At 39.8% G+C, this 27,699-nt stretch overlaps 1 protein-coding gene across 1 annotated transcript in view; it reads right to left on the bottom strand.

Moving 5' to 3' along the window:
* Positions 1-984: 984 nt before the first annotated feature.
* RFX8 (regulatory factor X8) overlaps positions 985-27,699 on the bottom strand; it is a 32,191-nt gene continuing 5,476 nt past the window's right edge. The window contains exons 4-17 of the mRNA XM_071429964.1: positions 26,544-26,605; positions 24,963-25,049; positions 20,609-20,659; positions 19,093-19,156; positions 17,928-18,062; positions 17,771-17,848; positions 17,129-17,242; positions 16,322-16,472; positions 15,257-15,315; positions 11,977-12,133; positions 10,361-10,455; positions 9,107-9,221; positions 5,128-5,415; positions 985-1,328 (exon numbers count right to left, since the gene is read on the bottom strand). Coding sequence (XP_071286065.1) covers positions 1,282-1,328; positions 5,128-5,415; positions 9,107-9,221; positions 10,361-10,455; positions 11,977-12,133; positions 15,257-15,315; positions 16,322-16,472; positions 17,129-17,242; positions 17,771-17,848; positions 17,928-18,062; positions 19,093-19,156; positions 20,609-20,659; positions 24,963-25,049; positions 26,544-26,605 — 1,503 coding nt within the window. The 3' untranslated portion in view covers positions 985-1,281. The remainder of the gene's footprint in view (positions 1,329-5,127; positions 5,416-9,106; positions 9,222-10,360; positions 10,456-11,976; positions 12,134-15,256; positions 15,316-16,321; positions 16,473-17,128; positions 17,243-17,770; positions 17,849-17,927; positions 18,063-19,092; positions 19,157-20,608; positions 20,660-24,962; positions 25,050-26,543; positions 26,606-27,699) is intronic.

Genomic DNA, 27,699 nt, shown 5'->3' with positions numbered 1-27,699 from the left:
GACTGGAGAATACTGATTATTTTTAGCTTATTTTTTCCTACACTCCCTGTTCCCTTTTTTTCCTCCACTATAAAACCTAAGGAATAGTGGAAATGGGTACAATAGGCCTTAAGACCCTAAAACTTTTTTCTGATTGGGAATTTCTGATTCCCAAGAAAATATAATTTTGGCACCAAACTCTTAATCTTTTCTGCAGAGTTGAATACATGACTACCTTTTCCTTTAGCACATGGCCCTGTCTACATCTGCTGCAATACCACACTTTTGAAAATTGATTCCCACTTCAGAGCTTGAGCTGAGACAGAGGAATGGAGATGCAAGTGGAAAATCAATGTAGATTTCCAAACCCAAAATGAGTGAAAGCTTCCCAAGCTCCTGACAAGTGCTTTTCTCTGATTCAGGATATGTCCCTTTTTAAAATATCGAAGCAGTTGTCCCTTCTTGAAATAGCAAGCAGGCACAGACAACTCACTGCAGGCATGCTCTTCAAAAATAGCTAAACCCCCCATTTCCGTGGTGTTTCAGGGAATTTCCTCACACAATCTGATGCATGCAAGATACAAATCTCATCATTTGTATTTACTATTTTCTATGAATTTATGCCAGGGTTTCTCTTTATTAATGTCTTTGCTTGTTACTTACAGAACAAGCCCAAACAATCTAGTTTTGAACATAATAAAATAGTAACATTATATACAGACTATTTTATTTTGGTTAATAGAATTCTATGTGAGATACTGACTCTTGTATCCTGCAGAAATGGTAAACAAAGCAGGAATTTCTAAAGACAGGAATTAGTGCTAGGTTTTATATTCAATAAATATAAATTTTAAATTAAACACTGTAGACACAAAGCAGCATTAACACAGAGTCATTCATTTAAGCTGTAGTTTCCAGATAATTTACCATGATTATCTCAGGTAGGTCTTCAGCTTTACTGACAACAGAAATATACAAGAAATCCATAAAACCAAGCCACGAGTATTTCACCTTTATCTTCTGAAGATTTATTCAAATAATCCAAATCAAATCACATGACAATTTAAACTAATTGCATTGCTAGCCCGGTTTTACATTTTGTATTTAAAAAAAGAAAGCTCTTTAGTATAAGAGAATGAAAACAGTGTTTCTTAAACTTTATCAAAATTAAGAATGGCATATCATATAGAATGCTACAGCCAGGATGCTTTTCTCTGAAGATTTGCTGTTCATTGGAGGCAGAGAAATATCATTTCATCTTTTTGAGTAAGAAATGTTTCCTTTCCAACTTGAAGATCCAACTTAGTACATGATATAATAATTTTCTCTTCCAAAATTATCTGGATGTGCTGAAAATTAGAAAAGAAACATGGAAATGTTTTCACCATAGGAATTGTAAATGATTTGTTTCTCCCTTCATTGAACAAAAAAGTCTTCTCTATTCTTACTTGCTGAACCTTAGATATTTTATAGATATCCAGCCTTATTTTACATCAAATAAACCCAACAAGAGGAAGCACACATTGGGGTTCATCATAGGATGGCAAAGGTCTGGCAGAAGGGCATATCCCCTTTGAATACATCATTCACACTTCTCACACTTTATTTGTTTTGAAAATGAATAGAAGGGCTCACAGCTGACACACAGTCAGCCTCTCTCCTGATGGGGATTGCTTTTTCATGCTGAAATTCCGGCTTTCTTAAAGTCAGCAGAAGTTTTGACACTGAATTCAAGCAGGGTCATGTTTTTGCTCTCATTTTTTGATCATTTTAGTTAATGATTTCGTTTAATCTCTGTATCCTGGTATATACAGACCTCTCAGATGAACACTTACCATTCCTACAAGTCAAGTTAACTATGTCCTATTTTTTCTCCCTTTTTAACAATCCAAAGTGTTTGATTTGCTCTCTGGCAACAGAGCTCGGAATAGCACACCCTCAGTCTTTTCGTGCCCTGGTTTGCAGTATATTGTATGTTACAAGGTGTGGAATTGGATTAAAAGCTACAGCACAGTGCTCTGCAGATGAACCCACTGCAGGTGTGCTGCTTAATGGGATTTTAATTTGTAACAAGTGAAAAAAAAAAGCAGAACCTAGAATGAGATTTTCTAGATGAAAAAAAAATGCTATTCATGCTGAGAGAAAGCAACTGCAAGCTCTGTGATAAGGAATAAAGAACTGGCCAATTCCCTCTGAACTGCACTTTTATAGATTATGGCTTGTTCAGAGCATCTCTGTTACTGCCACTGGTTTCATCAATTTTGAGTTCATACTATGTGTGTTTGGCTCAATAGCATTTCATCTGCCACACTTCCCTGCTAAGCCACTGTGTACCAATCTTCTACTATCTTGCCCCCCGCCCTCTACATTTTTTTTCATATAAAACCAATGTTTTCCTCAGGAGATGCCACCACTCTGGAATGTATTCTGTTTTCAAGGGTATTAACTCTATTTATTAATTCTATGTATTAATTATTTAAACTATATTTAAAGACAAGATTCATAAATGTACTGCTGTAATGTACTGTTCATAATAAATGGGAAAAGATGGTCTCCCTGCTGAGGAGTCTAATTTATATTCAGCATCAACTAGGAATGGAAGACTAGAAACAGATGGAGAAGGAAGAGGAAGAATAAAGGTGACAACTAAAAGATCAGGAAGGGATCTGCTAAGCCACACATATTGGTGCTGCTGATATCAGGGTAAGGTTGGGAGATTCTTTTCTGATTCGCGTTACCAGTCTTCCCTCATATTTTTCCAGGGTTTTGTAGCAAGACCAAGTGGTTAGCACTGATTTCAATGAGCTGAGTGGGGAGGTGTGATGAACAGATTTTTTTTTTCCACAGCATAACAGGCTGTAGAGAAGGCATAGAAATGCCTTGTGGAGCAAGATTAAAAACCATGGAGGTTGGGTGATGCTGGCAATGGATGGAGTGGAGGATGGGAACTGATGAAAAGCTCTGGGTTACAGAAACCTGCCAAGCCTGCCTAAGGTGAAGGAATTAAAAGCAAAAATTATGAAATAAACCTGAGCAATATGTCAGGCAGCAGAAATGTGGTCCAGGAAACAGCAGTGTGGCTGGTGGATGCTGCTATGGCTGCTGAGATACCCAACAGAATGGGGTATCTGTGCCCAAAGGGGGATTAGTCAAGAGCAGGGACAGATGGTTCCTTGGAAGCATGATGATGATTTTTGGTGGTCAAAAGTCACAGAACAAAAAAAAATTTCCATGCAATGGAAATCTTGTCAGAGGAACTACAGAGATGACAATACAAACAAAGCAGTGGGTGTTAGAGATGCTTTTGGCAACTGTGTTTTTCAGCAACGCGTGGCATCAGTGTGGATATACAAAAGAAAGAATCTGCAATGGTCAAGGTGGGAGCACCATCCATCTGAAGAACATGAGCAGGCAAAGTGCTCACTCACTCTCTCACAGCTCCTGAACCCTTTTGAGCTGCAGGCTCACATTTTTTGACTCCATCACAAACTGACAGCACTTGAACCACAACATAATAAGTGCTTGCTAGAATCTTTTTCATCCCAGTTATTAGCATCTTGCACATGGACTGGTAGAATGCATCATCTGTTGGGTTATTTGATGTCTAAACTCCTACACTTTCTCAGTCATTCACTGTGTCCTTCCCTCATGCACACCTTCTCCCAAGTCCTCATACTCATTTCACATTTTACACTCTTCTCCTCTTATTCTGAAAGATTCCTCATTCTCTCTCTAATCAGCCTTGCTCTGTTCTTGTGATCAGGTACAAAAATTTCAAAACTGGTACATATTTATAAGCACATCACTTCCACAGACCAAACCTGGCTCAAGCCCTTGTCTGATGACCCCTGCCAAAAGCATTGCAGTGGGCATGGGACATACAAAAGGCAGCACAGTGAAGAGCACAGGAAATGGGCAGATACTGAATAAAATTTCTAGTGGTTCATTTCCTCATTTCTGACCATCACTGATTTAGAGCTCTCTTGCAAATTGTCAGCACCCAGCACAGTTTACATTTTGACATAAAGGTGGTATGGCAGGATGGGTCTTTATTTTACATTTGAAAAATAACAAAAGCTGTCAAGCATGCCCATCACACAGATAAATCATTCTTGGTTTGTCCTCTGTGTGCCTGCTTTCTCCCCTCCAATTTTCTTTGCTGAGCTAGTCTTAGCATACTTTAAAAAAATTAGGGTTCCTTACAGGGCCTAATAATTAATAAAGATGTTTTTAAAACAGTCAATTTCCACTCCTGTGCTAGTGTATGGAAACTGAATACCTCTTGGGAATAAAATAACTATAGTAGCGTCACCCCCAAAACCTAATTTTCTCTGTGAGTCTTGGTGTCATTAACATTTTTCTTTCACAGTTTTCTGGAAAACAAGATGTTCTCTGAGACATAAGACAAGTGCTCTTACTGCATGGAAGAGAAATATGAAAACAGCTGAATGTCCAATTCATCACTTGCATTAACCACAGAGGCTTGATCCATATTCCCATGTGTTTTTGTATTTTAGCCTTGTATTCTAGAAGACTTAGAGTCTATCTTCTTTTCTACCTGTATGTCTACACCTTATGCTAGTACTTTTGGAGCAGTGGACTGACTGCAAGAAAATCTGGTACAGCAGAAGGGTCTCAAGGATTTCATATTTCTGAAGATATTTCATATCTTTTGATAAAAGGAACAGATAATTGGAGGGAAGAGAGCCTCTCAGTGCTTCCAAAAGTGAGGAAAGACCACACTGTGCTCTCTTTTTTGATGATAAACACATGCAGTCTGTATGTCAGCTAGCCATGGCCTGCTCCCAGCCCACCAGAACAGCACTGCTCTTCCTTAGACAACATTTGGGGAATCAGAAGGAGCTCCTGATGTCTGCTGGCAACAGAACTTGTGGTGCTGGGGAGGTGGGTGATGTTGAGATTACAATCCATTGATATCATTGTGGGGTGGGGGCAGGATGTGGAGGATGCTTCATGAGTTGAGGTTTCCGTGACATTGGACACAGCTCCATGCAAACCTGGATTTCATTAGTTCTACTTTACATGCAGAAAATACCCCAATCAGCCACACACCTCCCAATCTGTCCTAATTTGCCCAATTTATAACATTTTCCCCATCATTTTCTCTTAAATTAACGTTAATTTCACCTTGCTGACAGTGGCTGTGTTCACCAAACAACTCAGAACTCTGGAAAGCATTGCTTAATCCAAAGTTATTCTGGTTCTGCATCACAAGAGCTGTCTGTGGAGCATTGTCTTGAGGTTCCTCCTCAGCAAAACAGGCTGAGAGATGGCTGGGCTCGTAAACACACAGAACAGGGACCTCATTTTGCTTTGCAACCAAGGCATTTCCTTCTTCCTTCTCGTCTTCTATATAGGACTGGAAAATGTGAGCCGCAAAATCAACAAGTAGCATATTCAACAAAAGCCAGGATCCTAGGTTTAAAGAAAAACAAAGATAATTATGACAACCTCTTCATTTGCATATCTTTATGATGTGTTCTTTTTTGAAGGGCTTCATTATAGTAATAGACTAGACAAAGTAATGGACTAGCACTCATCAAACAGTACTTACAAAATTATGTACTTCCAAATATCCCAGAAAAATAAGCACCACTGCTAATTTTAAACATATGCAATTTTTTTCCACTTATTTAACTAGAGAGGACAGTTGTGTTCATTCACTTTCCTGTTCAAGTTCCTCATCTCCACTCACTTCTACAACAAGGCTTATCAATAGCCACATCTTATCCCCATTCTCCCCTCAGACAGATAAATCATTCCACCTCTTCCCAAGTGAAACCTCCTACAGACATCTGTGTGTGTTATATCTATGACATTAAATGCCCCACCTTGGAGCTTGGACCATAAGTGATAAAAGGCAAGAAAGACTCACTGAGGCCATTGACTTTTGAATCATACCGTGGTTGAAAGCCCTCACAGTAAAAAGTAGATCTTCCATGCCATAAATCTGCATAGGAATTCATCAAGCAATTTATAACCTCTGTATCCCACAAACTAGTTTAAATGGATATCAACAAGGAGATATCACAATTTATATTAATGACCACAGTTTACAGAGCTTTAAAAATGAAAAATACTCTCTTTTGATGTTATATGTGTCTAAGAAGCTGCTGCTTCTGCTGTTCATCCTTTTGAGGATCCTTAAGCTAGGAAAGTAGGAGGAAGTGCTTGTTTACCTATGGAACAAGGAAAGGGATTTTTACAGTTGGAGTTTAAACTATATTGATTTCTTAATAGTAGTTAAGAGTGTTTCTAACAGTCTTACAGGTGTTTTCAATATATTCTTTAAGAGTAAGCATGAAGCCAAAGCTACCACTCCAGTTGTCTTTTGGGATAATCCAGAGGAACACAATTCTCAAGAGGAACCAGGCTGAAGCAATTTGTTGCAGAAGAGGAATGCACAGCTTACTACTCAGTCCCCATGGCTTGGCAGTGCATCCTTGAGTGCCTTGGAAGGCAGCAAGATGTGTGAGCTGACATGAAACTCCATGAGGGAGGTGTGTAGAGACACATTTTGTGGAAAGGAGACGGAGCTGAAGGAGCCGTAGAGCTCCCATTAGCCCTGAATGCTCCAGCACACCTGCTCCCTGCTGCCCTACAGCAGGGGGAACTGCAGGGCTCCTCTGATCTCACCTGGGCATCCCCCAAGTGGGCGCTGGGCTGGAAAAGGGTGAAAGCCAATCCTAGATTGAGAGGTGTGAGTATGCCAGTGTATCATGTCTGCTGGATGTGGCAAGCTAGAAGGCAAGAGGTCAAGTCAGAAGCAAGATTTGTTTTGGTTACTGGATTAACATGACACACATTTCCCCAGGTAATTGTGTTTCCTCAGTGTGGATGCTACATAGTTCATATTTTGAAGAAATTCTGAGATTTAAGACATTTCTGGAAAGCAATGTTCCCAAGTGCAGAACTTTTACACCAGATGGCTTGTTAACAGAACTGCTTCAGCCTGTCTGCTAAAACTCAGGGTCCTAAAGGAATAGAAACATGCAAAAAAAAAAAAGGGACATTGATAGATCAAATACAACATCTTAAGGAGCAAAGAAAGATAATAATGGCCACATTATTGAAGCATCACAGCAAAATATTAAAAAATATTTTTAACTCTCTCATATTTGAAATAAATTCAATTCTAGTGTTATTGTAGTAGGAAAACTGTCATAAAATGGGTGAAAATGTAATTTGTAATTAGTTTAACAAAGTCTCAGCAGACCAAGAGATGTGCTCCATCCATTGTATCCCATCCATCAACACAACTGCAGAACAGGGAGGCAATTCATTAAACTCTTCTTGTGGTGGAAAGAGAGAAGAGGATTTCATCATCATGGGGGATTTCAATAAACATTATACTTCCAGTGCAGTCCTTGGAATGCATTCTCAGTTTATTCAATGCCAAAAATACTGCATATAACATTGGAGAGTTTTGTGCAGAACTCCTCTGGAGAGAGAGAAAGGATTGATTGTTTCACCCTTACTGTAATGCAGCAGCTGATGGACGAGGGACCCTACTGTGATATGTTCCCTGCAGATACAGAACAAAACTCTGATCCTGCTCCAGACAGTTTACAAGTTAACAGAAGGCAAAAGGCAGCAGCTTGATGCAGAAGAGTGTGTTCATACATGCACAAGCACAGGCATTAATGGGGTAAGAATACTGAAGAACACAAAAGGCAACAACCTTGACATACCCCTTTGTTAAGTATTTATAGCAAACAATGAAAGCATGGTTTTGAAGGGGCATTTCAAAGAAAATAATGAGGTTTTCTTTGGCTATTTGTATGAAGCTGCATCCAACAGATGAGTTAAAAATATGAAGTTGCTCCTTTGAAAATCTAAAAGGCATTTAATACAGTTTGGGATTAGATGCAATTCACAGGAGACAGTACATTTCTGCAGAAATGGCACCTTTGCAAGGTGTTACAGAAGAGAAAGGCAGTTAGGGTAGAGATTGGACTGATTTAAGACATGTTTGTATCACTTCAAGCCTCTTTGAGTGAACACAACTGCACAGCTCCTTCCCTTCTCCCACCTTGCACTGGTGTATGATGGATTTGATATTTGACAGCTCAGAGCTCTAAGTGCCTTAGAGCCCTAAGATGGAAAGAAAAATAACCCAGCTAATTTTCAGTCAGTTTTTTAGGCTATCTTCAGGCTACTTTTCAGTCGGTTCAATACCTTCAACAGGTGTGGTGCTGGCTACACAAGAACTTAGGTCAGTGTAAGACATTAAATAGGAGGAGCACATATCTGTTGTCAGTGGAACAAGCTGCTTTTTTGGCAACTAGTTATTGCAGTGGCTCTGCTCTGGCTGTATTATACAGAAAGAACCTGGGGGACTCAGAGCTATCACTTGAGATGTCTGGAATGCTTATGGTTTGGAATATTAGTGGCCCCAGATCTCCATCAAACCATTTTGCTGTGGTGTGCACCTCTTGTATGGAGGGAAAGCAGAGGCTCTCACCTCAGGCTGCTGTTCCCTGTTTCCCCACAAAGTACAACTTCTGCCAAAAGAGGGAGTCCCGGCTTTCCTGCCATCTACACCTTCATGCTCCTGCTCTCCTCTCTTATGCTCATCCTAGAGTTTTGCCCAGAGAACTGGTTTGGTCAAAACCTAATCATTTCATTTCCCTGACTTGTCTAGCCACATCACCAGGAAAATGGTGATAAAAGGAAAGGAGTAGGAGAAGACATGTCTCTGTTAAATGTTGCATGCATTTATGTCAGTTAAAATCATAGAATCACAGAAATGCAGAGCAGTTTGGATTGGCAGGCACCTTAAAGACCATCTAGTGCCAACCCCCGCCATGCACTTTCCAGAGGTTGCTCAAAGCCCTATCCAACCTGACCTTGAACACTTCCAGTGATGGGGCATCCACAGCTTCTCAGGCAGCCTGTTCTGATGCCTCACCCCCCTCACTGTAGAGAATTCCTTCCTAATATCCAGTCTATACCTGCTCTCTTTCAGTTTAAAGCCATTCCCTGTTGTCCTGTCATTACATCACCAGCCCTCATTGCCCCCTTTAGGTACTTTTGGATCTGTTGCCTCTGCCATCTCAGGTCAAAATGGGGCATATCAAATTAGAGTCACAAAGATCCTATTTACCAAAACTGTCTGTCCTGTTGATGGTCAGAATCTTGCCTACATTGCTCAGTAGGAGGTTCCATTTCAACATGAAATCTGATGCCTGCTCTTTAAATGCCTCTTTACTCTTGCTTGGCTGCAGATAAAGAAAAAAAATGGTTTGTGATAAAGTTGGTTAAAAGAATTCCTTTCTGTATGTCAGACCATTTTCCCTGTACAAACTGCATACAAAGATGAAAAAAGCAACAGGTATTTTTTTCTATTAGAATCCTAAAATGTCTTAGGTTGAAAGACATCTTTGGCTATTACCTATTCTGATGTCCAAAGCGTGGCCAGCTTAGTTCAGGCCTTGTCCAGCCAAGTTCTGAATATCTCCTGGATAAAGATTCTACTGACTTTCCAGGTAACCTCTTCATATGCTTAATTTTTCTAAGGGTATTTTTTTTTCTTTGTATCTATTGGAAATTTTCTTTCCTGCAACTTGTGTCTATTGCCTTATGGCCTATAACTATGAACCCCCAGGAAAAGTCCCACTCCATCTTCTCTATACCATCCCATCATGTAGTTGAGGCTTATGTAAGATGGAGGCACTACAGAATTGCAAAGTACTATTCTTCATTTAAAAAGAAAAAAATAAGAGTAAATAATTAAGCCAAGGAAACACAGTTTACTCTGCTTCTTCAGAAGGGAGAAAAAAACCCCAAACACTAAGTACCCCCCAACCCAAGTTAATGTTATGGTAACCAACCAAATGCAGCAGTACCAACACAAATTGTGAGTCAGTGAAGGCAGAGGGGTGGTAGAGTTGGTAATCTATTGAAAGGTGCATATGTCAGGATGGTCATACTTGAATCTTTCACAAGAGCTAGAGACTTTCTACAAGAAGTTCTTAGTACTTGCTAAAAGTCAACAGCTTGGTGAAACAAGGATCTAAGGAACCATGAAATGTTCTTCATTTATACCAACATATTACTTCTGAATTTTGGTTTATTAGGGGCTATGATAATGTGTGTATATGAAATCAGAGCAGATACTGAAACGACTAGAGTGGATATGTGCACAGAAATATGCTTGTAGTTGTTTGCACAGATGGAATTTTTGTATGTCAATTAATTCTCCCCTTTTCCACAGCATGCACAAATTGTATTTATGCAAATCTGCAGTCTGGTCAGGTTGCTAGTGTGCAATGTACCTCCTGCAGACTAGTGACAGTCAGCATGTAGCAGGATAAATGATGTGATCCATCCTTCTATTCTGAAATTATTAATTTTATACCTTAATAACAAAAGTCTGGAGATCTGAAGACAAACAGCTCAGGAGATCACGAATATCTGTGGAAGATGTCAGTGAAGAAATGAAGTTCTTCAAACCTGTGAAACACAGAAGGAAGATCATTACTTGAAGTGACTGGTCTGCTTTTTGGTTTGTTTATGCAGTTTTAAGCTCATTTTTCTTTTATCTTTACCTTAAAATAGATTAAGACATCTGTTTCTAGCATTTTGATTAATATACCATTTCTTTAGCAAGGAATAGTACCCTACTTTGAAATCAGTCAGAATTCATGTGTATTTCCATTTCCAGCATAAGTGCACTGACCTAGTCATCATGGCAAAGGTGGCAAGAAAAAACAGTTCCACTGAGAAAGCTGGAATTTGGAGGAAATACTAACTTATTTATCTAAGATTTCATGTGATTGAGAAAAAAGCTCTTGGTCTCACTGTTGAAGGGAGAAAAAATTTTGAAAACAAAGCAGAAAATGCAGAATATTCTGTAGACCAACAGAAATATGAATAGAAATATGGATAATGCTGCCACATATCAGTGCAATTGTTGCCCCAAAAGTTTGGCACCTACCACCCAATGCCAAAAGGTAAATTGCACCTCCCATACTGTATACCCTTTTAATTGAGACCTCTCCCTTCAAGAAAGCATATGTATTAGTTCAGTGAAACCTTGCCTATTATAGATGACAGTTTGGAAAAGCAATGAAAACAAAGAATTCAATAAAACCACCTTGGGAAGACCAAGAACATCGATAATATAACAGAAAAATGTACTAAGTGTTCTATGCAGTGGTTTTGGGTTTAGTATGTATATGTATATTATTGAAATGGTTCTCCTGATGATTCTGTGAAGCAGACAAGTTATTATTCCTACTGAAAGCAGTCACAGAAAGTCTGTGACAAATCCCTGGTCAGTGCATGAGTTGATGATGGACCAGGAACAAAGAGCTGAGGTTCCCCTGGTTAGTTCTGTGCACAGCCTAGTACAACTTGCCTATCTCTTCCTAATATTTTAAATGGCAGAGCATTAATCTAAAAATTAGGTTGCTGTTCTATTCCTTTTCATTAATCTGTCAAATAATTATGTCACAGCTGCACACAAACTGTGTATTTTATTGTTTACAGCACAACATTGATCCCACAATACAGCAAAAGGAAACCAAAGCTAAAAGGCCTTGTCCAGTTCAGCATACAGTATTTTAAAATCTGGCCACAAGAAATGATTTTGTGCGCTTCAACTAATAACAGAGGAAAATGCAATCATTGAAAACATATTTCCTGTCAAAAGAAAGCATGAAAAAATATCCCTGCTTGTCAACCTTCTAGGAAATACATAATTCAGTAACACAAACTCCACTCCTGCTGTCACAAAAAGCTTTAAAAGAGTCAGAACCAAAAGCCTTTAATTCTTAAACTTTAAAGTTAGGAGGATATTACCTCATGCTCGATTCTCAATTTTATTGGCTCTTTTCTAGCCCTTCAGGTTACAGGAAGAGTGTAATTCCCAGTAAGGCAGATGTCATGAATAAACAAGAAGAAATGCTGGACCTCTAACAATGACAACCTAGTGCTTAAGAGGAAAGACAATAAATAGCAACAATTAATTACATTTTAATGGTATGTTTTTCTGCCGCTTCTTTGGATTCTTAAACTTCTCTTGAAAGAGGTCTTTGGTCACATCCAGAGATTTCTCATTGAAGATGGCATGCAAGCCTGACCGCAGAACAGTGACTGTGCTGTTGTTGTTCAAGAGTGCTCTTACTGTCTGGACAGAATAAAAAAAACAGTTAATGCCTTTCATTTTCTCAAGCCCTTAACTCAGTCAAATAAGGGAATTGAAGAAGGAAAGCTTCCCTTATTCAATGCTAGACTTCATATGACCAGTCTCCAAATTGGGGATGTGGGGGGGTATAGGATCAAAGAAGATAAATCTGAAGTTGTCTTCAAGAGAGTTTTGTTCTGGGAGATGTCCTTTTCAATGATGCTCTGTGTTGTCTGTGATGGAGCAGACAAGGCTAACATACTTGAATTATCTGGGCAATTGCCTGGGCAATTGGCTTTGCCTAGAGTTATTATAATTACACTAAATAATGATATTTTGTCTAAAGCATGGAATGGTGTATTAGGGATGACTTTCCTTCAGTGTTATCTGTCCTTAATTTATGTTGCAATTTAATTGTCACAAGTTTTCTCAAATTGCTGAAGGCTTTGAGAGAGTAAAAATAACATTAGAAATGCAGTATTAGTTAAAACAGTATTAGTTGGTTTTTATCCCATTTATCTGCTTATGAGTAATTTGTGAATGAATCTGTCTTCATATTTCTCTCAAAAAGTATTACAGAGATATTGCAAACAATTTTCAGACTAACATGTATCATAATCTCTTCACTTATTTAAATTTTTGCTAATATCATACAATATTCCTTAAGAATCTTGATGAAATGATGAAAACAGTCAAGGAAACTAAATCTGAATCCATTAAATTTTGTTAATAAATATGTTTAGTCTTTCATACTTTCATACTGAGATCAGTAAGATCCTAAAGCTTTTTTGGACTTAAGGTTTTTTTGTAAATAACTCCTATCCAGTTGGGCTTTTCAGAGGAAAAATATTGTTTGTAAAATTCCAGAAGACTTCAGGATTCATACATGTTTTAACAAATCCCATATACCAGGTGCTTAACATGACCCCACAAGCAGCAACAAATGCAGCTGACCATTTCTTTGCAAAAATTATCAATAAAGCTATTTTTCATCACTCTGCTAATTTTTTTTAAATACCAAACTCAATCTGATTCTCACTTAGCAATCTCCTTCATATAAGTTAAAGACAAAGGCATTCTTCTTATTTGACTTGGAGCTTTCAGGGACAGAAAAAGAGCCTGCAAAAAGAACACATGACCCAAAGGCTGGGAACTACCAGGGCAGCACCTTCAGTAGGCTGCTAGTACCTGACTCTGTGCCCAACACTTTAGACTGATCCCTTCAGCCATTGGATTTCACTATATTAAATATGATTCTCCAAAATGACTGAGAACCAGCCCTCTCAACACTCAAATGCAACTTACCAGAGGCAGGAATCAGCCCCAGAAAATGACAAGCATCACATTCACATTCTTTTCTCACAGGGAATTTGCACCTTTTTATGCTCTAATTATTTCTACATGTCCAGGTAGTAGCAGCTGTCAGCCTGCTTTATCTACACATGGTGGGAAAGTTACCTTTTTTCTTTTGAATGTTGACCCTGCCAAAATTGTTCTTACTTTCTCACCAGATGGCTGAATTATTGTGAAGTGCTCTACAAGGAACGATGTGGTTACAGTGTTCAGAGGTTGCAGCTGCACACTGCCTCTGTAGCACTTCTCATCAGGAGCACTCTTGCCTGCTCTGACCATCAGTCTTTAGTTGAAATTCCAGATGCATTTTAGACAGAAAACTGAGAAGGTTGATTAGAAATATCAAATTACTCCTGTGTGAGAAGATAAGATAAACTTAACCTTCAGAGAGAAATAACTGAGACAGGATGTGATGCAGGTCTGTGGGAAGCATTGCTTGAAGATGGGTAGGAACTTTAAAATAATGAAAGTATTTTTTTATACAGCAAATAATTAAACCTTGGAACTCACTACCCCAAAATCTCAAAATCTCAAACTCTTTTACTTTTACCTTGTTTTGAAGAGGCTCTAGAGAAGGTACAAGCAACTTTTTCTTGTGAGAGCTAGAAGTATAAATTTGACCCTGATTTTTGGTCTGCTGTATTCAATTTGTGTGGGTTAAACAGTGTAAAAGAGCACCCACAGGCTTCTTCTAGAGAATTTCCCCCAGTTGCTGAAATACTCTTGCCCTAAATCTTGAGGGTGTAAATCCAGTTTTGACTGCAGCTTTTCCACACATTAAGAATAGGGAAGGAAGACTGAAAGAGCTACAACCAGCCCTTTGACATCATGGCTTGAAAACAAGAAGGGTGATTTGAAGTATGCAAATCAAATACAAATGTCTGGGAATAGGTGACACTCATGATCTTGCTGGATCATGCTCTTCAATGCATAAGAAGACCTGTTTAGAAGCACATAAAGCTGAGATTTTCAGGTATGAGTATCTCCAAGGGCTGCTGCAGTTAGTGGAAACTATGAGTGCTTGGTACTTCATGGAAGTCAACTTTTTGTGTGGGTAGGTGCCCATATGCATGTCTATGCTTTTTATTTTTTACTCTTTTTTTTTTTTTTTTAAGTAAGAGGAGGGAGTGTTTTGTATGCTGCTAGTGATGAAGTTTTCCCATAAAGAAAAGCTACATTTAGTGGTCCAAGAAGCTGCAGTTCCTCCCGTTCCTCCCTTCCTCCCTGACTTGTTTTCTCCCTGCTTCCCTTCTTCCATCTGAGTAACGATTCAAATCAGATGCCATGTTGGGAAAATGTAAAAAAAAACTTTTACATGTTTGAAGGAGAGAATATATCCCCTGTTCTCTTTTGCTTTCTTCCCTATTTGTGACCTTCCTTTTTCTGCTATAGCCCAGACCACCTCAAAACTCAAGGAGGGCACCAATGGAAGGAGTGCTCCAGCATGTGCTCTTGACTGACTTTGGCATGGATGGCCAAAGAAAGTGGAAAGTGTCATCTGAGCCTTCCAATACTGTGCTATCCTCTCCATGGGCTACCATTAACTACATCTCAGAGGCTTTCAGAAGAATCCAGAGTGAGGAAAATGTCCCCTCAGCATGCTTAACAGTGGGGGAAGAGATGGGAAGGAGTGTGAGCATGACATGGTTGGTGTATATGTTAAGAACATACATGATGCTTCACTTGTTCTCCAATGGAGCATGTCAAAAATAGTGTGAACAGCTCACAGGAATGAGATTCATGGCTCTTTTTTTCATGCATTCTGGAACATACCTTGACCATGTTGCAAAGGTCTGTCTGTCTCCTGAGCCTTTTTACAAACTCTTTAGCTTCTGTTAAAGAAGAAGAGGCAGATGTTTCACATCATTAATATTTTACAGTCTAAAATACACTAATGAAGATATATTTTAAGTTAGAAAGTAGTTCCCTAGAGGAGATTTGGAGGGTAAGGGAGGGCACAGCAGAGGCACTGATCCAGCATTATGGGATGGGCTGGGGACCCTTGCAGTCAAAACTTGCAAGGAGAAGCTGCCCAGCTCACCTCTCTTCCTTCACTGTGAATCTATTAATCCATAATGTGCAGGAAAAAGTCTTTCAATATTTTATTATTTTCATTTAATACTTCCTAATTAATGCTCTGTCAAGCATTCAAATATAAGAAATGCCAAAATTAAGTCTGTCTGCAATACTGAGGATATGAATCCTAACACAAACTTTTGCCTACACAGGAGCCCTGCTTTACCTCTGTGGATTTGGTCTTCACTCAATGATCCACTGAGCAGCATCACGTTTTAGGCAGAATCTGCAGCTTAATAGGTATAAATATGTGTGTGTGTCTCCACAGCTTTGCAGAGAACAGATTTTTTCCAATCATCTTCTAATATCAGTCATATTTTCCCTATGGGATTATGGCTGTTTTCCTTTTATATTGGACTGGTACAGCCATTAATTAATTTATCAGCATAAAAGCACTTGTAAGAGGAAGAGACACAATAATATCTGAGTTTCAGAGGGTATGCTGCATATTATTGGTCATCTACATGGCCAAAGCAATCATGGTAAGAGACATGGCAAGATCTGTAAAAAGATTTAAGTACATTTCAATTTAAGTACATTTCAATTTCAATGAATTGGGTATACTTTTGGCTTAAGTTTGTTCTCACACATTATGCAAGACCATTTATTTTTAAATGTATCCTAACTAACTCTAATTGTTGCTGCTATCACTGTTACATCAGCTAAATTTTTTTAAAAATAATTTAAGAGTTTTGTAATACAATCTTCTCTGCAGTTTAACCAAAGATTTTTTTTGAAAATATCTCTCCTACTCAAACCTACCATTAGACTTGGATGTTTGGAGCAGTAATGGAAATCCTCCCAAAGGATTAAGCATCCAACATTTAACATTTTCACTGAATGATCTGATTGAGTCTATGTGTTGTGCAGGCAACTCCTCCAGGAAATCAGGAAGTAGGATGTTCTCCAATTCCTAGAATACAAATTCATGCTGCTGCACTTGACTGGTGTACCACAGATATTTACAGCAGCATGAAATAAAATTATATTGATAATTTAAATGTAAGTGTAAAGAAACACATTTTTTTCTTCCAATTAAGCAAGAGCTAAGCTAACTTTTTAGCAGAAGGACAAAGATTCTAAGAGTAAATGTTGCTTCCTGAATTAATTTCTAGACAATACTTAATGACCTGCTGGAAATAAGAAGCAAATTATTTTTACCAGAAAACTGCATATTTGTATGTAGAAGGTCCCTGAGAAATGCAGTAGTGTTCTCAAAGGAAAAGTAACTCTCACAGTCTGGAAAATCATCATCAGTTGAAATTTCAGTCACATAATCTCATGCCAGAACCACAGACCACATTTATAACAGCACACTCCATTGATATTAGGAACTTTCAAATTAATATATAGGAGAAAAATGAAAGCCATCCCAAATTCTACTGTCTCCTTTCAAAACCAGAACCCATACCAGGCTGTCTCAGAGGAAGCAGAAAGATAAGAGTTGAGGAATAAACAAAAATCCCATTGTACAGCATAAAAGAAAGAGAGGGCTCTTCTCTTTAGAGCTACCAAAAAGACACAAACACATAATAGCATAGCTACAACAAGGAAATGTGTGTGCAGTACCTTGAACAGATACCTATCATAGCTTTTTAACAGCTGGCATACATCTGGCAGGCACATCAGTTCTATTCTTTCAGGCTGCAGAGATGTCCAGAATGACATGATACAATCTTCCACCTGTCACACAAAGCCCTTTATGAATTTTCACTGATTTTACACTTGTGGGATGTGAAGTATGATTCAGTAAGACAACACACAGGCACAGAAGCAAAGGAATGACCACGGAGATGGCCTCTTTGCCTGGCCCATCCTGGCTGGCCTCCAGTATAAGTGAAAACGTGCTGGGGAAGCAGCAACAAGCTGAACCTCACCAGCCAGTGAGGTTGAAAAAAGAGGAAAGAAACAAAGAATTGTGCCATGGATGTGAGGATGTAGTTAAAGATATGTATCCATGGCTATTGTAATGTGCTCAGCTCAGACTTATTGATGTGCCAGGAGGGCTCAGGATATGTGTACAAACTCAGATTCTTGGAGCATGTTGTGTTAACTCAGGATTTTAAAATAACTTGACTGAATGCTCCTTTTGTCCATAAATCATCATCTACCTTGGCTCAAACCATCAAGTAAATAAGATACACAGACACAATTTTGCCCTTACAGTTGTTTGCTGTTGTCAGAGTAAATGTTATTAAAGAAAAAGCATACCTTGTCAAGCTTGGTCTCTCTCACCATTTGTAAAATAACTTGACAATAGTTGTAGTAGTCATTGGCAAGCAGTGCAATCTGTTACCAAAAAGAGGGTACAAAATGATCTCACAGGAAAAGAGCTAACTTGTTTTATGGCTGTGTACTTTCAACGTACCAGTTCATAGGGGTATGTCTCACTTTGTGCTTGTTCTCCAAAGAAGAACTGGTTGAAATCAGGAGAAAGGTAATGAAATGTCTCTTGTTCAGTCTTCAGATAAATGACAGATGGATAATACTGCAAATTCTTACTCTTGATGCATCAGAATTTATTTTGGACAATTAAAAAAAAAAAGATTGCAATTACTTTGTCAGTTTGGTTAAAAGTGTTAAGTATTTTCTTGAAGTTGTTGGACATGATTTAATAATAAGATGTATTTCTTTAGAGAAATGCTTGTCTTTTTTTAGAAGATAGGGGTGGGTGAAAAAAACAAGAAGGGCTGCCTAAATGTTTAAATCCTAAATTGTACATGAATTTCTTTTCAAAACCACTAAATATTTAATGCTATACATATCTTCCATATATTTTTTCTATAGCACTCGTGTCACACTTGTAACCCTCTGCATAAGGCTGCAGCTAGCTGGCTATGCTGTGGGGCTGACAGGACATTTCCCTTTGGCTGTCCTTGTCACAGCACTCATGACTGCACCTGAGCACTCAATAGAAGTAAGTCACACATCCAGCCTCTCATGCTGTCCTCACTTTGTCCACATGAGTTTGTTGCTCATGCTCTGCTGGCTGACATCCAACAAGCCTGGTGTCAGGTCATCCCATGACAGCTTGCTGAGGGGAGAACTACCACAGGTTAGTTTTGCATCTGCCCTTTTCTGCGGGCAGGGATTGTGCTCTTTTTTCTTAATAATTTCCCAGTATTTGAATACTTCTCATGACAATAAACTCCGAGCACGCTGATGTCGGCATTGAGTAAGAAAGGACATGTTGGAAAGACACTTTGTCAACAGCAGGAGGGTCTGCTACTGTGGGCCTCAGGCAAGGAAGGCTGTGCCCCACTAACTCCCATAATATTCAAAACCTGATCTGTCTGCCACAATTTCTGCTCTTAGTACAGAAAAAAATTATTTGAGCTGACGTTAAGACAACAAAAATATTTAGCTAATGGATGAAATAGGAGTGAGGGAACTAAGCATGTAGTGAGATTACCCAGAACAAGATTATTTTGAGGAAGATGGGCTAGCTGTATTTCATCAGAACATATTAGATAGAAGTAGTAATTAAACACACAGATAGACATTTTGTTATGTCTAATGTTTCTGAAACTCACTGTTCCCGTTTTTTGTCTATTCTTCTTGTAATCAGCTTCATTTTCAGAACTCCAGGAACTTCTACTGTGATGAAATAAATAACAGAAAAAAGCAAACATTCAAAAGCTCACTGATTCATTCTGTATTTAGTAAAAAAGTGAGCTCAAACTGGATAGACTACACTAGGTTGGAGAATTGTATTTGGGAAACAAACCCTGCTCCCTTTCCTGTAATTTGGTAATCCCATGATTTTCTAGCAAATCTGGGACCAACTTCTGAATTTTAAGATTAAACTGAACCATTCATTTTAATGACAATTGACCATATAACAGTGCAATGTCTTTGAACTTCTTGCACCAGAACCATGGGTTTGAATTTCTATTTGCAGTTTGTTTGGAATGGAGATAACTATTACAAATGTGAAAATAACAAAAACATTATAATCCTTTTGCTTAGGTTTCACAGTTACTACATTTTCTGCATCACACAGAAGTTTAGATGGCATTTTGTTTCTTACTGCTTCTCATTTACTTTTCAAGTTGGCCATGGTGTTCCACACAGTCAGAATTTACCTAGACCTGCAAGGTTTGACCACTGACTTGTTGCTGAAAGCAGGCACAACAGGCTGCTTCCATGCTGTACTTTCTCCTAGCTCTCTCCCTGCCTGCTTTGTTGAGGCTGATGGTAGCAGAGGGAGAGGCAATATTGCTAGTAAAAGGGATATGCTGCAAAAAATAGATGTTTCCAGTCAAGCCTCCATCTGCTGCTGACACCTGCTCACTGTCTATGAAAGCATTTCAGACTCAAGGGTCCTGCTGGACTCAGCTGGCTGGAAGGGTGGCAGGCTGTCAATCAGAACCTGGCTACTGGCTTTCACTGCTGTGATGCATTACAGACCAGGGTACCACCCACCCTGAAGGGACAGGGGACAAATGTAACAACTTATCCTCCTGTAAACTCCAGCCACTGAAAATGCTTCCTCTCCACTCTCTGTCATCCACAGGACTGCCCTTGCCACCTTTCCCTCTGCCCTACTCTGTGCCACGAAGGCTGTGCTCCAGAAAAACAACCAATTTGGCTGCCCAAGACAGGGCACAGCATCCATGCCGAGTATGTTTGGTAGAGCTGGTGACTCTTTTGCCCAAACAGTCTAGAAGTGCTGACTGGACAAAGCAAACACATGTAAATAGAGAGATTTCATAACACTTCTTTCAAATAGGTCCTTCCTGAAGATTTCTAAAGCCTCTGAAATAAAATTAATGAATATTTCCCAGCTCCTGCTCTCCCTGAGAAGGCAGCCAGCCGTATCTTCTGCTGCTGCTACTATGGCAACACGGATCAGCATGGCTCGCCTCCAGTGCCTCGGTTCCCCCGGCAGCCTGGCTCCCCACTCCCCTGACACAGGGACATCCAGGACAGACAAGGAGTCCCCCAGCAGCCAGCCAGGAGCTCGGTGCTGTTCGGTGCAAATCCCTATGGAATACTGACAAACAGTTCTGTGCCCTCCCACTGTTACCACAGGGGGCTGGGACTCACCTGGTGCTTGGCTGCACATCAGAGATGCTCACTTCCCCCGGAGAGCAGTGCCTGGGTAGAGACAGAACACACAAAAGAGGAGGTGGGTGGGAGAAGGGGAAAATGGGTGACAAAAAAAATCACAAGGAGTTTCACCATCTCCCTTGCAGGGTTTGGGCAATGCTACGAGGTGCAAACTAAAGCTAAAATGGGAAATACAACAATGGGGATGAAATAAAGAATAACAGAGAAGCAAATGGGAAGAACAAAAGAAAAATGAAAGGAGGGAAGGTGGTTGTGAATGTGCATGTCTGATTACACAGTGATTAGAAAAGTTAATTTGCTAGAAGCAATTTTTTTTTAATGAAAAAATAGTACGTTTGCTTCACTAGCCAGTCAGGAGCCTAAATCTTGCCTATTACTAGAATCAAAAAACCAGCTCTTACAGAACCAGAATTCAATGACATTTTTTAAACCTCTGAGCCAGACCAGGTACCATTTTAGGGGGAGCTTGTCCTCACAGCTCCCATTCCAAGAGGGAACGCATTCTGTTGCAATACAAATCAGTAAATACCATATTCCCTCATGTCTGTAATACATCTGCAGACCTCATTGACTACAGCTGCATATATTTACACTATTTTCATAGCACCATCATCAGAGCAGTGGTACACATATCTTCAAAGCATTGAAGATTTCTAAGTGAACCAATTCACAGGTGCTGTGTAAGACCATCCTCATCACCCCTATGTGGATATGTTCCAACCCTGACACACCCGAGGTCCCACCCACCATCAAAATGCAAACACCTCCTTTGTATTTAAAGGCAAACCATTATAATCTTACTGTCATTTCTGTGACACCCACAAGCACAGATCCCAGGCTATCAGATCCTTCAGTAGCCTAATTTCTCACTACCAGCACCATGTCACTTGCTGGCTATCATGGTCAAGAAATATCCTTTGCAGTAAATACAAAGAGTCCACAATTTTGAAACCATTCTTTTCATTGCCAACAGGCTGATGGATGCTGTGGTCTCTCAGCTGGGCTCAGGGATCCACTTTCCTCTCTGGCAGGTGTGACAGAAAAAGCATCTGCGTGCTGGATTTTATTCAGGCATGGGAGGGCGCAGTAGCTATTTAGGACACCTTCACCAGTGAAACAGATATCCCCAGCCTCTGCCTGAGGGAAGTGGCAACAAGCCAGAGAAGTCATCCCATTAGAGGGGTCTGGACAACAGACTGGCACTGGACTGCACTGAAATGCTACATTAAAAATCCTCTTCACTCTGATTTGGAAATTTCCACACAAATACACTCTCAAAAATTGACATTATAGGTCAAACACCCTGCTGTGTTTACACATGTGATTACTTATATGAGAACACAATTTCTTCTTGCAGGTAAAAGAGTCATGAAGTTTTAATTACTTTTTCAAAATTTCAATTTTTTAAGTAAAAAACAATCTAGACTTTTCCAATGCTGGTTTTATCACTTTTATTGGATCATGAAAAATTAATGGTGATTTCAAAAAGTACTGAACCCTACTGATAGGACAGCAAAGATGAGTTATTTCCTTCATTACTTAATTGCAAAAAATTTGCAAAACTCCACTCAAATGGAAACTAACTCACTTATTTGATTGAAGCGGATGTTTTTTTAGTATGTGACCTAATTATTTCTTTCAGAGTCGTGCTACTCATCCTTCTCTGGCTGCATTTTGTGTTTTTCTATTGCTTTCTCTCTGTTTTCTCTTGCTGTGCTATATGAGATACCAAGAAGTAATTGTGACAACCATCTGTCCAGGTGTTGTGGGCCTGCATGTTGGCTTGGGACAGGGACATGCAGCTGAATTTAGAGTGGAAGCTGTTCTAATTACAGCTGTCTGGCTTGCCTCAACATTTTAGTGTCTTCTTAAAATTGTCTTTGATGAAGGAAGCATCAGACAAGATAATTTTGTGGTTAAGGGACTTTTCTACTGCAGCTAGAAATATGATCTTTGGCTGAATATGATCTTTATATTTTGATTTTTTTTAATCTGAAAAGTTATAGAATCATAGAATAGTATGGTTGGAAAGGGACTGTCAAGGGTTATCCAGTCCAACTGCCAAGGATGGGGACACCTTCCACTACCTGGTCAGGTTGCTCAGAGCCCTATCCAACCTGGCCTTGAACAATTCCAAGGATGGGAATCCACAGCTTCTCTGGGCAACCTGTTCCAGTGCCTCACCAACCTCACAGTAAAGAATTTCTTCCTAATATCCAATCAAAGCCTACCATTTTTCAGTACAAAGTCTTTCCCCAGCTCTCCTGTTGGCTCCCTTTAGGTACTGCAAGGTGCTTTAAGGCCTCCCTGGAGCTTTCTCTTCTCCAGGCTGAGGAACACCAACTCTCAGCCTTTTCTCAACAGGACAGGTGTTCATCTTAAGAACCAAAATCAAGACCAGTAGGTGGCTGGTTGATGTCAGTCCTTTCCCTGCAATGCACATCCTATTCCTTGCCTTGGCCAAATTAAACACGTTTTTAGGAGTAGTGTCAGGGCAGGCACCTCTGCAGCTGCTGGAGGAGGAGGAGGAGGAGGCCTGGAGCAGCCAGGGCAGCAGCTCCCCTGTGGTTAACATGACCTGCAAGGTGTTCCCCAGCCCATAGAGGAGATTTCCATGAGGAGGGCCAAAGACAGAAGCTATGCTGGCAGATGTGCTGTGTCTGTCTCCCAGCAGTGGCTAAAGTCCTTCTTTCTGCACCTGCCCCAAACTCAGCTAACATTGCTTCTTGGGGCCCTCCTACTTTATCATTTTTTTTTCCTCATGTTTCTACACTGGGAAGGAAAAAAGAGCAACAGATCAAATCATTCTGTTCTCTCTCAGCTCTCATATGGCCAGAGCAATCAGCTTTCCTTTTATGCCCATCAAAATTGCTATTTTTAAGAGATGCTGCAGGGAAAGACCTTTCTTTCCCTGAAAAGGAAAGACCAGCAGAAACTCTGCCAGAGACCTGCAATATCCCTTAAACAGTGGACAAGACCTTTCCTCATTGTGGATGTCAAACCTTAGGCCTGTTCTGGGTACACTGGGTACAGAGGAAGTGAAGGATATCCCTTCAGTAAGTGTGCCATGGGAAACCAGCCTCAAATTCCCTATGAATAATTTGTTTAGTCTCACAACAACAGACTGCCAGTCAATCATCTACAGAACCTGATCCTCTGTCCTGTCTCAACATTTATCCTTGTCCCTCTATGGACTTCTGCAACATTACCTGCCATAAAACCTGTGAAGAAAGGCAACAAACCTATGGGTATATTTTTTCTGTGTTCTTCCAAAGCATGCACTCAATTAATTAAATATTATACAAAATATCACTGAAACAGTTTCAGCATCACCAGATGTCTGGGTCCTTATAGACTGACTTGTATGCCCCTAACATTCATGCCACAGAATAATGATGTATCTCCATATTAAAGGATGAAAACCTAATTACAGAATTTACCCATATACACACTAAATTAATGTACAAGATTGTAAGAGAATGAGGATACAAACCTGGTCTTCAAAGTCCAAGGCAGAGACTGCACCTAATTTTTTTCTTCAGTGTAAAGGAGAGTAAAACTGCTGCAGAATGGCAGCATTTCTCTTTTTCTTTTTTTTTTTTCAATTATTTTTTTGGGAAGAAATTAAAGTCTGTGGTTTGTTTATCTGAACCATGAGCTCAACCATGAGAATTCTTCCTCTCCTGCCCACAACATGCTCCTGTCTACCCTTTAACCTACCATAGTATCTTACATTCATTTTAGGACTTTAGGCTTTTAAGTTTTGCAATCCATTTTTAATTGTCTTACACATTTTCCTATTGGTGTTCTCTTCCAAGAGGTGATTTTAAAACCTGATATTTTAAAACCAAGTGAATGAAGTATTTTTGAAGTACTGTTTCAAGCAGTAAAAACCCAGATAACAAGATTGTGTGCAGGACTCTTCAAAACAGCAGAGTCATTTATACTGTGATACATTTCTCCAGCCTGCTGTTTAATGAGGAAGGTGATAGAATGTCAAGAAGGGGTTTTTTTGAGCTCCCATTTAAAGTCTTAACATATTAAGCTCTTCTTTTAGGTTCAGCATGAGTTCCTGCTCTTAAGATCTATGTGGCTAAAACGTCCAATTTTTGGAAGTCTAATTAGGCAGTGTCTGTTTCCAAAATGCAGCTTGTCTATTAGGGCACGGCACTTAATGGCACAGCACTTTCACAGTGTTTATAATGAGAAGAAAAATACAATGCTATTGTCAGTGTTCCACAGGAGATTTACATATTTTCATGGACAGAAAACATATAGAGGAAACATTAAAAAAGTGACATTTTTTGATTAATACATTTTAAAAACAAACCTGAGATAATTTTGTTCATACAGAAGACAGCAAAAACGTGCATAAAAGGAAGACTCCTTCTTGATAGCTATTCCATCATAATGATATCTAGAAAATTAAAAAAATATTAACTGTATGATTTTCAACAAGTCAGCAAATTCATAATCCTCTTTTGAAAGCAGATGATCATACTGTTTATTCAAGAAAAGATGAAGTTGAAAAAGCAATATTTGTATTTTTAAATTCTGTTGAATGTTTATTTTCCCAAACAGAAAATAATTGCACAAACTTTTTCCGAACTCCCTTTAACAGTTTTTGTCCTGCAATGATACCCTCTTCTAAATGAAATAAAACTTAAGCTAGTGAATGGAGTGCCTCAGATTTGTACAGGACAGTGAGTGAAGTCAGGAAACAGCTTAGCAGGCAGAGGTCCCCATATCCCCACGGAATCTGAAGGACTTAGTGCAGCTGTTCCTCGGCCATTTACAGCAGCTCAGTGACTGGATGGCCCATCAGGGTCATGGCAAGCGAAAACTCAAGGAAACTGCCAGACCTTCCGTAAGATTCACCTGAGCTCAGTGGGAAACAGAGGCACCAGCTCTGCTCCCAGGGTGCTGCCAGCTGGGAGCCAGGGGAGCAGTGCCTGCTTTGGGGCACCTGCAGCCCGAGCAGGTAACCCCCTGCTGATGGCAAGAGAGAGCGTGGGGGCCACCAAACACCATCCCAAATCCTGTCTGCTGGGAGCAGGAGCCTACGAGTGTCTGAGGAGAGGCACTCCCAAAAAAAAAAAGATCTCCTGGCTCAAGCTGATAGCAAGTCCAGACTTGTGGAGACAAGTCAGGGCATGTTGTTCTCAAAGCCCATACTTGACAGCTACACAAAATGCTTGTAAAATTATTCAGTCCCAATGAGCTTAAAACATCCTTTTTCCTAGTCTGGATATTCAGTGTGCAAGTATAACTTTGGATACAAAAAAGCACTAAACTTTCTGTGCTCTAGAAGAGAGGGAATGGAAAAAAAAGGGCATTTAGTTGTCAATCAGACAACTGAAATTGTCTGATTTAAATAGTTTGAAACTGTACAGTATTTCCACTGACCATCAGTATATTATATGCTGGATCCACTCCATGGATGTGTGCAAGGACAAAAGCACAATATAGACATTAATCATTAATCATGACCCCTGTGCATCCCAGAGCCAGTCTTTCCAGGCCTAGAGATGCAGTGTCTGAAGAGCTCTCTGCAAAGCTGTGATGTCTGACAGATGTTTCATGCAAACTGTGCTGTTAATAGCCAATACAAATTGGAGTACTAAGGTCTTTTAAAAAGCAGTCCAATCTGGAATTCATGCCTTACCAAAACAGATCTGGTGTGGTGGTTTTCATGGAATTAACCCTATTTTAATGTCCTTGGCTACACCATGAATTACTCTGGATCTTGGGTTGTGTTACAGACTTGCAACCAACAATTCAGCTGCCATACTACAGTGCTGGGGCTGAAAAGTCACCCACGTTAAAGTAGAACATTTTAAATGACATTAGAGCGTTATAACAAATAGAAAGTTATAAATAATATTTTCAAAGAAAGGACAAAACCCAATACCTGATGCTCCCTGCTGTGGTTCGCTTTCTTGTCACCAGGCCTGGGAAAACTAACTGAATAAGCTGTATAAACAAACAGAAAATTAAAAATACTTGGCAAATTCATTCAAAGATCCAAAAATGTATCTGGCACACTTTTTGGTCTTTAATCACTTTGTTTGCTTTTCATAATTTCCAGGCTCATACCTGTTCTTACATACCTCTCAAATGGTAACAGTTGAACTAAACTCAATCAGGCATTTGTGGATCCAAGGCTAAAGGATTACCTCTCTCAGGTAGGATTGTTTTTTATAGTTTGCACTGGAAAACAGTGCTCACACCAAGAGATCCCCTGCAGCCAGGGCAGGACAATCAGGTCCTGGGGGAACCTGAAGGTGCCCTGATGGTCCCATACTCTGCCAGACCTTCAAGCCTTACTCATTTAAGAAGGACTTACACAAGGCTTCACCTACCCACTTACTCTTGGAAGGTGTACTGACAGGATAGGGCCAGACTTATCTGTCCTAAAAGGACAGGAATCATCAAGCTGCAAAGCAACCTTTTGACCACTGTGGTGGTGTGAACTGAGGTCATGCAGCATCTGCCAAGGCTGGGCTCTACAGAGTAATTAGACACTGTCAGGGTTATAATCCACTTCACTACGATTATTCTGCATGAGCTGTCCTGAGACTAACAGAGACTAACTCAGGACACCTGGGTCCAGGACTAACCCAGGACACTCTAATATTCTCAATAGAGCAGGAACAGAGGATTTACTCCATGTTAGTGAGGAGTGAGGAGAGTTTCCACTCAGCAGCACAAAGCTTGCACTCTGCACAGTGTGTTGTTGGTCCAAAGGCCTGATAAAGCACTCATCAACACACACTTGTAGTTTTTATGGTGGACCTGTTCATTTCTGCATGCACCCACCCCAGCTGCTCCCTTTCTCAAATTGATAGCTTAGCATAATCCCATTTTTCTGAAAAGACAGTCTATGAAACTGGGGCTTTTGTGGCACAAGACATATCCTTCCTCCCTCTGCCATTCCTTACAGAGACAGTGATGTATTTGGGCAGAGAGATAGGGCAGATGAGACTAGTAGTGTCTTCAACCACCATAGTTTGATCCACATGGGGCTGGACTGCAAAAGCCCTTGTAGTCCACACACATGGAGCACA

The sequence above is a fragment of the Agelaius tricolor genome, unplaced genomic scaffold, assembly GCF_023055355.1.
Source record: "Agelaius tricolor isolate 1412-34295 unplaced genomic scaffold, bAgeTri1.0.p SCAF_7, whole genome shotgun sequence".
Classification (NCBI taxonomy): Eukaryota; Metazoa; Chordata; class Aves; order Passeriformes; family Icteridae; genus Agelaius; species Agelaius tricolor.
Note: the sequence above shows the minus strand (reverse complement) of the source record. Positions and strands in the feature narration are given on the sequence as shown.